Source organism: Notolepis coatsorum (assembly GCF_963971535.1).
Source record: "Notolepis coatsorum genome assembly, chromosome: 5".
NCBI lineage: Eukaryota > Metazoa > Chordata > Actinopteri > Aulopiformes > Paralepididae > Notolepis > Notolepis coatsorum.
Window position 1 is genome coordinate 85,483,895 of NC_140169.1, and position 13,990 is coordinate 85,497,884.

Here is a 13,990-nt window from a genome sequence, read left to right on the forward strand (position 1 = left end):
GGCAGAGAAGGCGTTCCAGGGTCTCAGAGAGGCACTTTGTGCACGGCCCGTGCTGGTCACCCCGGATTTCACGCAGGAGATGATCGTGCAAACAGATGCGTCAGAGGTGGGAGTAGGAGCCGTACTCTCAAGAGATACGAGGTGAGGAACATCCAGTACTCTACATCAGTAGGAAGCTGAACCAAAGGGAGCAAGGATATGCCACGGTAGAGAAGGAAGGACTGGCTATCAAGTGGGCACTGGAGCATCTCAGATATTATCTGGTGGGCCGACATTTCTCTCTCGTAACTGACCATGCACCCCTAGTCTGGATGTCCAAAAAGAAGGAGACTAATGCTTGAGTCCGTAGATGGTTTCTTTCCTTGCAAGAGTTTGATTTCTTTGTGATCCACAGGTCGGGAGCCAAACACGGGAACGCAGATGCCCTGTCCCGGAGAGATGCCCTCTGGACTTTATTTGCCTCTTCCAAGCAGGGACTGAAGGGGGGGTATGTAAGGGGCTGAGGGGAATGGTGATCAATGGATGCTATGTTCCTGCCTGTTGGCTCCCCCCAATGGAGAGAAGAAGACTGACAGCTGCACACATGCAGACCCACACACAGCTGTCTTTCAATTAGCAATCAGCATGCCTCTCAAAGAGGACAGACCAAGAACATCAGAGGGTGTCTTGGAATGGAGAGTGGGAGAGCTGTTGGGAGACAAGCAAACTGTGAGTTAAACAGCCGGTAAGCCGGACAGCGGCCCGGCCTAGTTAAAGACTGGACTATAGCAAAGACAGTTAGGTGCTTCACTGGGAGCCAGTATGATTTTTGTTGGTTTCTTAATTTTCTGTTTTGTTTAATAAATGCCCCTGGCCATTGCCCAGCGGGGAGCTACAGCTGTTTGACTGTATGTTTGATTATTTGTACAACCATATTGCACCTTCCACCTACCCCTGTCTGCTACCTTTGTTACAGTATTTATATAGTGTATGTCCCTTTGTCTATAATCTATATGATATGTACATGAATAAATCATTTGTGTGTTTATGTGTGTGTTTATATGTGTGTGTGTGTGTGTGTGTGTGAATGTATTTATATAGTGTAAGTCCCTTTGTCTATATGATATGTACATGAATAAATCATTTGTGTGTGTGTGTGTGTATTTCTCTTCCAGAACTACGTCATTCCTCCAGGAGACCTGTTGATGGTGTCTCCATACTGGGCCCATCGGAACCCTCAGTACTTCCCAGAACCAGAGGACTTCAGACCGGTCTGTCTGTCTGTCTGTCTGTCTGTCTGTCTGTCTGTCTGTCTGTCTGTCTGTCTGTCTGTCTGTCTGTCTGTCTGTCTGTCTGTCTGTCTGTCTGTCTGTCTCGCTCCATTTACATGTCTCTCTGTCTCTTTCTCATCTATGTAATCACATTGAAATGTAATCATTGCTGCTGCATTGAATGGTCAAACCCTCGTTTGGGAAAACACGTATCTCTGATATGTCCCTAGTCTCGTACTCAGACTCTTGTATCAACACCAAGAGTCTGTGGAGGAAGCGGACTCGTAAATGATGTCGTAGACGGATCTTCATGATCAATATAGGTTTAATAGTAAAACACATAGTACAAAGTACATATAGATTAAATGAGCTTGGCAGAGAGAGAACAGATTTTTTTTTTATAAAAGCACCATATAAATGCACCATTTACCATTTACAACAAACCACGCAGCCAAATGTATTACCCATGTGTCGTTTGTAATGTCACCTAATGTCGTTTTCTGCTTTTTTTTTTTTTCGCGTGGTAAATACACAGGTCACAACATGTTTACAGGAAAGTTTTGGAGTTGTATTTGGAGTGTATTTCGTGACTGCTGGGAACTAGGCTACACTGGCACACCTACTTCCAGTGAATGACGCTAAGCTGTTCCCTAAGCCTATTGCATGCACAGAGAAGACAAGGGTATGTATCTGCTTGTCTAACTCCAGGGTAGATGGCAAATAAGCGAATTTCCCAAAATGTTAAATGTTCCTTTATATCAAAAAGTGATATTCTCCTTAGAAATATTCTTTCACGAGCACGCCTGGCCTTACGATGCCTTCGCCTGGCAATAATTACTGCTGCCATGATCACCTGAGACGCTGGCAATGACACCCCTTTATAAATGCGCTTAGTTACCACCAAATCTCTCAAGACGTAAATAGCATCGCTTTAACTGCGCGTGGCAATTAGCGCAGATCTTTGTAAATAGAACCTGTGTTTCAGAGCTACAGTATATGCACCGGCATAGCATCAGAAAAAGCCACGCAATCCCTTTGTGAATTTTCCCCTAAGTAACTAATTAAAATGCTTGTCTTGTCTTGTCTTGTCTTGTCTTGTCTTGTCTTGTCTTGTCTTGTCTTGTCTTGTCTTCTCTTCTATCCTCTTCTCTTCTTGTCTTCTTTCTAGCTGTGTTCTGTTTTCTCTCCTTCCCTCCCACCACCCTGTCCAGCCTTGAAAACATTTTAAATAATGTGAAATATTATATTCCTGTCTGAAATCCAGGGCACGTATTTGTCCATTTGACATTTCATAAGACGGAGAAATGTATTTGTGTTTATCTGGAGCTCCACACCTGGCGGGTGGCGCGGGTCACCAGCCCGGTTGTTGCTGCTGTCCTCCCGTTCCTCTGCCTCTTATAGAATGTAGAACGGAATGGTTTGTATTGGGAGTCTGAAGGCTTTTCAACATTTTAATTGTATGTAATTACTCTTAATGGCCACAGTCTGCTGCCTGAAATGCTGGCATGACGCACATTTGATTCCCCCCCCCAAAAAAAATTATATATAAAATGTATTGAAAGGCAGAGGCTTTATTTCTGGATTTCTGAATTTCTTAAAGGTTAAAAGGTAATGAAACCTTCTTCCTTTTTTACATTTGGAATAGACAGCACGACTTGACACATGTTCTGAATAAAAATGTAACTTGTTTTTCTAAATTACCCTCTCTCTCTCTCTCTCTCCCTCTCCCTCTCCCTCTCTCTCTCTCTCTCTCTCTCTCTCCCTCTCCCTCTCTCTCTCTCTCTCTCTCTCTCTCTCTCTCTCTCCCTCTCGCCTCTCTTTCTGTCTTCTCTCTTCTCCCTCTCCCTCTCCCTCTCTCTCTCTCTCTCTCTCTCTCTCTCTCTCTCTCTCTCTCTCACAGGAGAGATGGGAGAGGGCAGACTTAGTAAAGAATGTCTTCTTGGAAGGCTTTGTGGCATTTGGAGGAGGCAAGAACCAGTGCCCAGGAAGGTTAGAATAACAGAACACAAGAGAACACACACATGCACACACACGCATACGTGCCACACATACTGATAATGACCACCAATACAGGTAGTCACAAATAGCCACGCAGAAGACACACACACAAACACGCGCACACACACACACACACACACACACACATACACATACACATACACATACACATACACAAACACGTCAACGTGGCACAGAGTTCAGAGAGATGACAGCTGGGAAAGAAGCTATTCCTGAGTCTGTTTGACTTGGAGCGGAGGTTCCTGTAGTGTCTCCTGGAGGGGAGGAGGGCAAACATGATTGGGACGAGAGGCGTCCTTAACAATGCTGCGCGCCTCTTCCTCAAACACTGTTTGTGGTGGATAGACTCAATAGTAGGGAGTGATGTACCGGTGATGCGTTGGGCGGTTTTCACCACCCTCTGCAGTGCTCTCCGGTCTGAGGCAGTGCAGTTGCCGTACCAGACTGTGATGCAGTTGGTGAGTATGCTTTCAATGGCACACCGGTAAACGTTTCCTCAGTCTCCTCAGGAAGAAGAGGTGCTGGTGAGGCTTCTTGACCGGTGATGAGGTGTTGAGGGTCCTTGAAGGTCCTCAGAGATGTGGACTCCCAGGCAGGGCCGCCTGGGAGAAATGCGAGGCCCTGTGTGAGATTTAAACGAGATTTTTTTTATTTTTTTTATTTTTTTCATACAGTCAACATATTCTTAAATAATAGCGCTGCCCGAGGCTGGGCATGATACAGTCAACATATAGCAAGAGAGAGAGCGAGAGAGAGCTCCCGTTCTACAGTCAATATACAGTGTTATCGCTGCACAGTTGTGTGTGTTAGAAAGAGAGAGATAGAGAGAGAGCATGTCTGTTTGTGTGTTAGAGAGAGATATAGAGCATGTCTGTGTGTGTTAGAGCAGGGGTTCCCAAACTTTTCAGGCCAGGGCCCAGAAAATAAGGCGTCAGAGAGCCGCGGCCCAATGCACATCGTCTGGCTTTTTTTTTTTTTTTTTTTGCCAGGTGACCGATTTTTTTAGCCAAATATCACTTCAATCCTATTAAGTTAGTTCAAGTTAGTTATTCATTTATATGTGCTATTTATGAGAGGGCTAACTTGTTGCAAAATAATAATGATAATAATAATAATAATAGCCTCATTAAAATACTATTGTTGCTTCGGTTGTTTTCAGCGTTTTATGTGCATAATCTGTTAGTTAGTTTGAAATGTTCGTTGAAATAAGTAGTTTTTTCGCTTTTGTTTATTTATTAAGTTAATATAAAACCATATAGTCACATTTTAGAATACAATAGAATATAATTTTAGAATACAACTAGAAACACTGTCCTGGCCTGCTTCTAAGTTCAGTGGCCTGACAATTTTTTTTTTTTTTTTTTTTTTAATTTTTTTAAACTCATCTCACGGCCCACCCGTGGCTGCTCGCGGCCCACCTTTGGGTCGCGACCCCGACTTTGGGAACCACTGTGTTAGAGAGAGAGAGAGAGAGCATGTGTGTTTGTGTGTTAGAGAGAGAGAGCATGTATGTGTGTGTGTGTGTTAGAGAGAGAGCATGTATGAGAGAGATAAGCAAAGATGAGCCCCTAAAGGATATTCAACTTTTAATGGAAGAACAAAACCGAAGGAAAAGATAACTTCACAAAGGCAACATGAATATACAAAAGGACAAAGATCAACACTTAAATCCAAAGAGAAGAGGGTCTATACCAGAGAAAACAAAGTAGCAAGGAGCCAATGGCCGACATCAGCTAAATAGGCTAACTGCAAATAGAGTAGCCAGGTACTGACACCAGGCCACACACAGCTTTGGCCAACGCTACCCAAGCTACACAAACGACCAAGACAATTCACACACAGCACATGTCGTATCTCCAAATGTTGTGAAGTAACATATGTTTTGCCTGGAAAAAAACATTGTTATTAACAAAACATTCGGGAGGGGAAGGAAGGAAGAGTGGGGTAATGTCCAATGGACATCTTACCTGCACCAAGGAACGCAGGGCGAAAGGCCGCAACACAGCGGGACGAAAGGCCTCTCGCTGGCGGGACAAAAAGAAGCTATGGCCGGAGCCTTGTCATGGTGCAGGCCCGACTACATCTTCTGTCAAAGATGATGTCATAGTCAGAGTGCCAGGGCCTGCTATTCTCACGGCTAATGTCAATGGTCGTAGCACAAGCTCACAGCTAACTCTAGGCTAACTGATAGCATCAAGCTAACGTTCCCAGCCGAGCGAAAACGAGCAGCTAACGTCGTAGCTAAACAGCTAACTGGCTAACAGTTAGCTCAACCCGGCTATCGCTAACCACTAGCTAACGCAGAAGCAAGCTATGCGGCTACCACTGAAAAACTGTACAACGTGAGAAAAGCAATACAGGCCAACACTTCAGACAGTCGCTGTGTTTTCCTCTTCTCCTACGAAGAGAGAAGGGAAAAAGAAGGCAATACACGTCCCACTACAGAGTGGTGTTTACCATAGCGGTGCCGGCAACAAGTCCCTTGCGGACTATAGCCGACTTGAGCATGGAGATATTCTCATAATGAAACACCAAGCTCACCTCCTTCGCACCAGGTGCTGACACCAGGCCACACACCGTTAGCTACTACCTAGCCGGCCCGTTTGGCTCCAGAGAGAGAGAGAGAGAGATATCCACGGCAGGAATAGAATAGAGTGCATTAAAAACTCACCAAACGTCCAAGAGGATGGAGACAACCGCGTGGAGTTGACGAAGTTCATCTGCCGAACGACCGTCCTCTTTATCTTGGCATAACAATGCTGCACGCGCTCTCTCTAGGTTAGCTAACGCTAGTTAGCCTTTAGCTAAGCTAGCTACTAGCCGACATCATCATGGCTATCCCGACGTTAGCACTCAATATTATAACGTAGCTAAAGCTAACTAGCTGTCCCTGCCTTTAGCCGGGATGGCTAGCCTGACTGAACTGTCTAACATGCAACAACTTTCATCTTCAGTCCATCTGCCGAATGACCGCCCTCTTCGTTTTGGCTAGCATAACTAAGCATAACCTCCAAAGCTGCACGCGCGAAATAGTCAAACGCAGCTGACGCACGCCGGCGTACACATGATGTAACCCCTCCCTTAGTTGAAACCAATAGTATGTGCAGAGCCCCAGAGCTCCAATAGTGAGTATGTCTGCAGAGCCGCAGAGCCAGGAACATTCTACAAACGTGTCTAATGTGAAATATATAAGCATATAAGCAAAACTAGATTTTAGGTCTGTGATGAAAAAGGGCCTCGCGGGAAGGGGGGCCTCGCAAAAAAAAAAAATAATAATAATAATAAAAAAAATTATAATTTTTTTTTTGTGCGGGGCCCCCCTTCCCGCGAGGCCCTGTGCGACCGCACTGCTCGCACACCCCCTGAGGCGGCCCTGCTCCCAGGTATTTGAAGCTGGAGACACGCTCAACCTCCGTCTCGTTGATATGGACAGGGGCGTGCGTGCTGGCTCTGGTCTTCCTGAAGTCCACGATGAGCTCCTTGGTTTTCTTGGTGTTGATGGCCAGGTTGTTGTCGGCGCACCACGCCGCCAGGTGCTGGACCATCGCCATATAGGCCGACTCATCGTTGTTTTTCATGAGGCCTACCACCGTTGTGTCGTCTGCAAACTTGAGAATGGTGTTGGTACCATGTATAGGAGTGCAGTCGTGGGTGAAGAGGGGTCATCTATGACTGATGTATTGTAACTGTAGTTCCATTTTGTGCAAGTTCACTTTCATTAAGTATACTGCCACCTTAACCCTTTCACTACCACAACCGTCTGTAGTGTGGTAGTGAAAGGGTTAACACTTTGTTGTGTGGCAGTGAAAGGGTTAACCTTTTGTATTGTGAAAGGGTTACCCCTTTGGTAGTGTGGTAGTGAAAAGGTTAATTGTCTCTTACATAAGACTGGTGAGTCCCTGGGTGCAGGACTGTGGCCGCCCACATTGAAGTTGGTCCCAGCTGGTGTGCTGACCACAGCCAGTGAGCTCAGTGATGACTGTGGCATTAGTTAAGGTCAGCAGGGCCAGCCTAACTGTCATTGACACTTGGAAGACATTCTCCTCAAGGCCCTCCCATAGTCGAGCAGACTGTACACAGAGCAGACTCCGCGGAGGTCCACTGGACTCTTTGAGCCTTCATAGTCGAGCGGACCTCCGCGGACCAATTTCCTACATGTCATGCGCCAGTTTACACAATTGTCCCCACGCTGTTCAACTTCTGTCATGTCGTCGTCATCCGATGTCAAAATAAAGAGTATGTTATCTCCGTTTCCAATATTTCGATAATAAAACGGGCAGTTTTACGCACTTGAATAACAGGTATATAGGTAGCGAGATGCAATGTACCGTATAGGCTTGAGGTGGACAGCGTGTGGTGCTGAAATGACAAACACGCATTGCATGAAATAAAAGCACCAGTTTTATTTGAAAATATTGGAAACGGAGATAACATTCTATTTCGAAATAAAACTGGCAATTTTACACACTTCATTTAGAAAAGCCATTCAAACATCTCTCTTGGCACGGAGAGTGGTCAGAGTAAAATGCAGATCGGCGTCACATTAAATGCAGTTCGATGTCAACCAAAACGCAGAGCAGCGTTTTGTGTGACACCAAGTCAGCGGCGCGGACGTCCGCGCGTCAGAAAATAGGAGCTTCGCACTTGGACTCTGCTGTGGGTCTGCTGTCCGCTGAGATCAAAGCTCAAAGAGTCCGCGCGGACCTCCGCGGAGTCTGCTCTGTGTACAGTCTGCTCGACTATGGGAGGGCCTTCAGCCTCCAGACACCCGTCCCGAATGTCACCCCCTCAGGTTACGCTACCATAACACCCAGCTGGCCCAATGGAACTTTTTCACAGTTCAAGTATACATACTGGAGGGTCTCGGCTCCTCCTAAATGTTTCTCTTACATATTGGAGGCTCCCAGCTCAAAGGTATTTTTATGGTATTTATATGCTTTTCCCCCTGTTTAAATAAATTTAAATGAAATGGAAATTAATGTGTTCCATGAAATAGGTGTGAGGCTGGAGGATTCACAAAGGAGTTCAAGTACAAGTTCACGTTTATTGAATACTCATATGGCCGTTACAGTTGGTTGGACTTGGTTGGCTGGCTGGATGGTTGTTTGGCTGGCTGGCTGACTGGTTGGCTGGCTGGATGGCTGGCTGGATGGCTGGCTGGCTAGCTAGCTAGCTGGATGGTTGGATGGCTGGCTGGTTAGTTGGTTGATTGGCTGGCTGGCAGGATGGCTGGCTGGCTGGCTGGCTGGCTGGATGGATGGATGGATGGATGGATGGATGGATGGCTGGCTGGCTGGCTGGCTAGCTTGCTGGCTGGATGGCTGGCTGGCTGGCTGGATGAATGGCTCGCTGGCTGGCTGGCTGGCTGGCTGGCTGGCTGGCTGGCTGGCTGGCTGGATGAATGGCTGGCTGGCTGGCTGGCTGGCTGGATGAATGGCTGGCTGGCTGGCTGGCTGGCTGGCTGGCTGGATGAATGGCTGGCTGGCTGGCTGGCTGGCTGGCTGGCTGGCTGGCTGGCTGGATGAATGAATGGCTGGCTGGATGAATGGCTGGATGAATGGCTGGATGGCTGGCTGGCAGGATGGATGGCTGGTTCTAATTAAACCAAAAAGTGAGAGATGAGAGAGAAATTCATGATCAGGATGAAATACCATGTAGTCACAGCACATGGACAGCCTGCCACCCAAGTAACTAGTCCACTCAACCACAGCATTTCTGTCTGGGCTACTAGTTATGTTAGGACACAGTTGGAGTTTAATAACATGTTTATTATTCGGTGCGATTGAACTTTGTTTGTTTGTTTTCTGAGAGGACAAAGCCACAGTCCCTTCTGCTGCTTTGACCTTTGACCTTATTACAGTTGGTGGCTCTGATGAATGCTGTTTATTTTTTTTTATTTTATTAACTTGCTCTCTCACCTCCTGCTGTGTGTGTGTGTGTGTGTGTGTGTGTGTGTGTGTGTCTTAATTTCCATGCTCTCCGGGCCTCCTGCTGTGTGTGTGTCTTAACTCATTCAGCGGCAAAGACGAGTTAACTCGTTTAATTTTTTTTTTTTATTATCTTTATTCGCTTTTTCCTGGTCGCGCAGGACCGACAGCATTTTCTTGGCCACGCAGGGCCGACAGAGGAGAGAGGGAGAAACGGGAGGAGAAGGGAAGACATGCGGCATATGGTCACCGGGTCTGGGAAACGAACTCAGCGCGCTATGTGGTGTGCTACTGGAGCGCCCGAGTTAACTAGTTTTTTTTATCCTTTTTTCTTTTATTCGATTTTTTTAATTCATTACAGGCTCTGTGTTACCATAGGAAATCATTCTGAGATCCAGAGAGTGCAATACTGGCCGCATCCTGCTAGGTGGCAGTATCGCCCACCCTTTGAAACCTTATTTCACACTGTGTGTCACATCTAATGTCGTCCGGGCGGAGAATTTAGATCAAGCCAAGTAAATCGCTTCATCCGAGCACTTCGAATCGACATCAATACTGGAAATCGCGATCAGACAATTGGAATATTCTTTTTGGAATAACCCAGATCAAAGGTAAGGACTATCTGACGTCAATTCTACCTTGATCCTACAATGATTTCATATCGATCCAGTCGATCAACGTATGTAGTAGGGCTGACCCCTATTAGTCGATTAGTCGACTAATCGGTCGAAAGGAGCCGTAGTCGACTACCCAACCTCTTAGTCGAATATATAAAAAAAATCATAAAAAAAATCATAATATATATATATATATATTTTTTTTGGCATTCTTTCCAAATATGTGTGTGTGTGTGTGTGTGTGTGTGTGTGTGTGTGTGTGTGTGTGTGTGTGTGTGTGTGTGTGTGTGTGTGTGTGTGTGTGTGTGTGTGTGTGTGTGTGTCCTTGCTCCTAGGGGAGACAGCACAGCTTGAGGGCCTGCTGCTCTGTGGCTCCGCGGGGCATGTTGTTTGTTTCTTTCTTCTTATTATTTGTCTGCCCTGCTCTCGCTCCTTGGCCCCCAGCCTCCCACAACCCTCTGGGGGGCCGGCAATGACATCAGATGAGTCCCACGGGACAGGAGGACTCCTGGGGCCGGGGGGGCCGTTAGAAAGGACATATCTGGAGGTTAGGTTAGAGAACGTTCCCAGCTGCGTTGTAGGATCAAAGACGGCCACGCATGGATGTAGAGATGACAGAAACATACTTACTATACTATAAAACATACACAACTCATAAACATACATGCACAATATTTTCTTACTTTTCTGTAATATTAGACTCGTTTTTTAAATGTTTGCACAATCATGTCTCATCTTTATTTTCTGGACTGGTGGTTAGACGTCGGAGCTCTATCAGAGCAAACACACAAGCTTCCAATAACGGTGACTGTACTGTTCCCATGTGCAAGAGTTTGTTTGGACAGTCTGCCTTCTCAGTTAACGGGGCAAACTTATGGAACTCTCTGCCTACTGGCTTAAAACTGGAGTCCAATGCCAACGTCTTCAACAGAGGATGCTGCTAAGACCGGCCGCCGTTCTGTTAGCTCCGTCGAGACTGTGCTTACTTTTGTTAATTTTTATAGTTTTAAGAGTTTTATTTGCACCAACTGTTGGTGCATTAAATGTGTATGACCGTCAGTCACTCATTGACATTGGATTAAGGAAAATTTACCGACTGGATTGCTCTCTGGATCGGATTGCTGAACAACAACAGTGGCCAGCGGAGATCCTTTGTTGCGGCCGACGCAAGGAAAAGGGGAGACGGCGAGGAAGGAGAGCTGGGGTCCTAAACGGATTGAGATCCAGGCGACACAGAACCACATTGCCCAGCATATTGTTGGCCAATGTGCAATCAATAGGAAACAAACTGGACGACATCAGAGCACGGATTCAATTCCAGAGGGACATTCGGGACTGCAACGTCTTTTGTTTCACCGAGACGTGGTTGATTCCGGATGTCCCAAACCACGCAATAGAACCGGCAGATCACTTCTTCGTTCTCCGAACGGCAGAAGAATCACTAAAGACGAGAGGAGGCGGCATAGCTTTCATGGTAAACAAGGAGTGGTGCGACCCAGGCAACGCAAAGGAATTGTCTAACCACTGCTCCCCAGACCTGGAGTTTATCACCATCAAATGCCGACCCTTCTTTCTCCCGAGGGAGTTAACGTCCATCATCATGATCGGAGTGTACATTCCACCACAACCAAACACTGGGGTCGCACTCTCGAAGCTACACGACGAGGTAAACAAACTACAGATAGCTAACGTTGACGCTGCCATTTTGGTTCTGGGCGATTTCAACAGCGCGAGTCTTAAAAAGGTGTTGCCGAATTTCTATCAGCATGTGACCTGTCCCACCAGAGGCGAGAACATATTAGACCATGTATACTCGCAATTTAAGAACGGGTACAAGGCACAGGCTCTTAGTCCATTCGGCAAGTGTGACCACGCCGCCATCTTTCTTTTGCCAAAGTATAAACAGAATCTTAAGCGCGCGCCGGTAGTATCGCGAGAGGTTAAGCGTTGGACTGTGACGTCAGAGGAGACACTCCAGGCTGCACTGGAATGCACAGACTGGAGTGTGTTCCGTGATAACACAGCCAATATTAACGAATACACTGAAACGGTGCTTGACTTTGTCTGTACTCTGGTAGAAGAAACAATCCCCTCTACCACAATTAGAATTTACCCAAATCAAAAGCCCTGGGTAGATAAATCCGTCCGTGAGGCTCTGAAAGTGCGCACCTCAGCCTACAACGCTGGGCTTGTGTCAAGCAACATGAATGAACACAAGACGGCGAGATACAACGTCAGGAGAGCAGTAATAGAGGCAAAACGGCATTATAGGGATAAAGTTGAACTTCAGTTTGAACAGGCTGACTCTAGAGGTATGTGGCAGGGCCTCAGAACGATGACAGATTACAAAGGCACCTCCCTCAAACTGAACAGTGACATCTCCTTAGCAAATTATCTCAATACCTTCTATGCGAGGTTTGAGGCTGTGAATAACAACACCAGCCTACAAACCACTGCAATGGAGGGGGGGGGGGGGGGGGCGCTGCTGATGGAGATTCAGTGTTCAGAATAACAGAACATGAGGTGAGGAGGACCTTTAAGAAAGTGAATATCAGGAAGGCAGCAGGACCGGACGGCATCCCCGGCCGCGTCCTAAAAGTCTGTGCCGACCAACTGGCCCCGGTATTCACTGACATATTTAACCTGTCCTTAGAACAGGCTGTCATCCCCACCTGTCTAAACAGGCTGTTCCCTACGCCCGCTTGCCTCAACGACTACCGCCCTGTAGCTCTCACCTCCATAGCCATGAAGTGCTTTGAGAAGCTAGTGAAGGGCTACATCTCTACATCTGTACACCTCCCTCCCCATCAACCTGGACCCCCTGCAATTTGCATACCGCCCCAACAGGTCCACGGAGGACGCCATAGCCCATGTGCTGCACACAGCAGCATCTCACCTGGACAAGAGGCAGGGGAACTATGTGACAATGCTGTTCATCGACTACAGCTCAGCATTCAATACCATAGTCCCCTCCAAACTCATAGCCAAGCTCAGGGACCTGGGCTTGAACTATGACCTCTGCCAGTGGGTCTTGGACTTCCTGACGGGTAGACCCCAGGTGGTAAGAGCAGGCAACTGCACCTCCTCATCCATCACGCTCAACATAGGGGCCCCCCAGGGCTGTGTTCTGAGTCCCCTCCTCTACTCCCTGTACACACATGACTGTGTGGCACAGCGGAACAACAACACAATCATCAAATTTGCTGATGACACAGTAGTGGTGGGCCTGATTTCTGCCAACGACGAGAGGGCCTACCTGGAAGAGGTAGAGAATCTGTCGCAGTGGTGTCAGGAGAACTGCCTCTCCCTGAACATCAGCAAAACAAAAGAGATGATTGTGGACTTCAGGAGGTCGGGGGTCAGGGACTACAGCCCCCTCAGCATCGACGGGGCACCAGTTGAGAGAGTGAACAGTTTCAAGTACCTAGGAGTCCACATATCCGAGGACTTGACATGGACCACACACATTGACAGTGTTGTGAAGAAGGCACGGCAACGCCTCTACTTCCTCAGGCGCCTAAGGAAGTTCCAAGTCAGTCAGAAGATCCTTAAGAACGTCTACTCATGCACAATAGAGAGCATCCTGACTGGCAATATCACCTCCTGGTTTGGGAATAGCACCGCACAAGACCGCAGCAGACTACAGAGAGTGGCCCGTTCAGCTGAACTCACAATTGGAGGGGGGCTTCCCACTCTCCAGAACATTTACAACAAGCGGTGCATGGGTAAGGCTAAGAGAATTATCAAAGACTCCAGCCACCCAAACAACTGCCTCTTTGAACTGCTGCGGTCAGGCAAGCGATACCGGAGTCTCATGGCAAGCACAGAAAGACTCAGAAGAAGCTTCTATCCCCAGGCCATCAGGTTGCTCAACGAACAATAACACTATGCAACAACCATCAAAAGCACTCACAGCACACACATCCACACGCACACACTCACTTTAAACAAACAACTCACTGCAGCACCCACTCTACACACTTTAGAACACCTAAACACACTTTATATTTATTGGCAAAGAATTTGCACTACAACCCATACCTCAGTACACCTTACTGTAAATTGTACCTAAATTGTACCTCATCCCATTTCTGCTTTGCACTATATAGTATATTGTAATTAGTATATTGTATAGTATATTGTATGGTAACTCAGTTACTTCTACTCTGCATTGAAC

At 46.9% G+C, this 13,990-nt stretch overlaps 1 protein-coding gene across 1 annotated transcript in view; it reads left to right on the plus strand.

The window, feature by feature from the left end:
* cyp39a1 (cytochrome P450, family 39, subfamily A, polypeptide 1) overlaps nucleotides 1-13,990 on the plus strand; it is a gene marked incomplete at both ends in the record, with an annotated part of 120,186 nt that overhangs the window by 91,810 nt on the left and 14,386 nt on the right. The window contains 2 exons of the mRNA XM_084315447.1: nucleotides 1,155-1,250; nucleotides 3,151-3,239. Coding sequence (XP_084171573.1) covers nucleotides 1,155-1,250; nucleotides 3,151-3,239 — 185 coding nt within the window. The remainder of the gene's footprint in view (nucleotides 1-1,154; nucleotides 1,251-3,150; nucleotides 3,240-13,990) is intronic.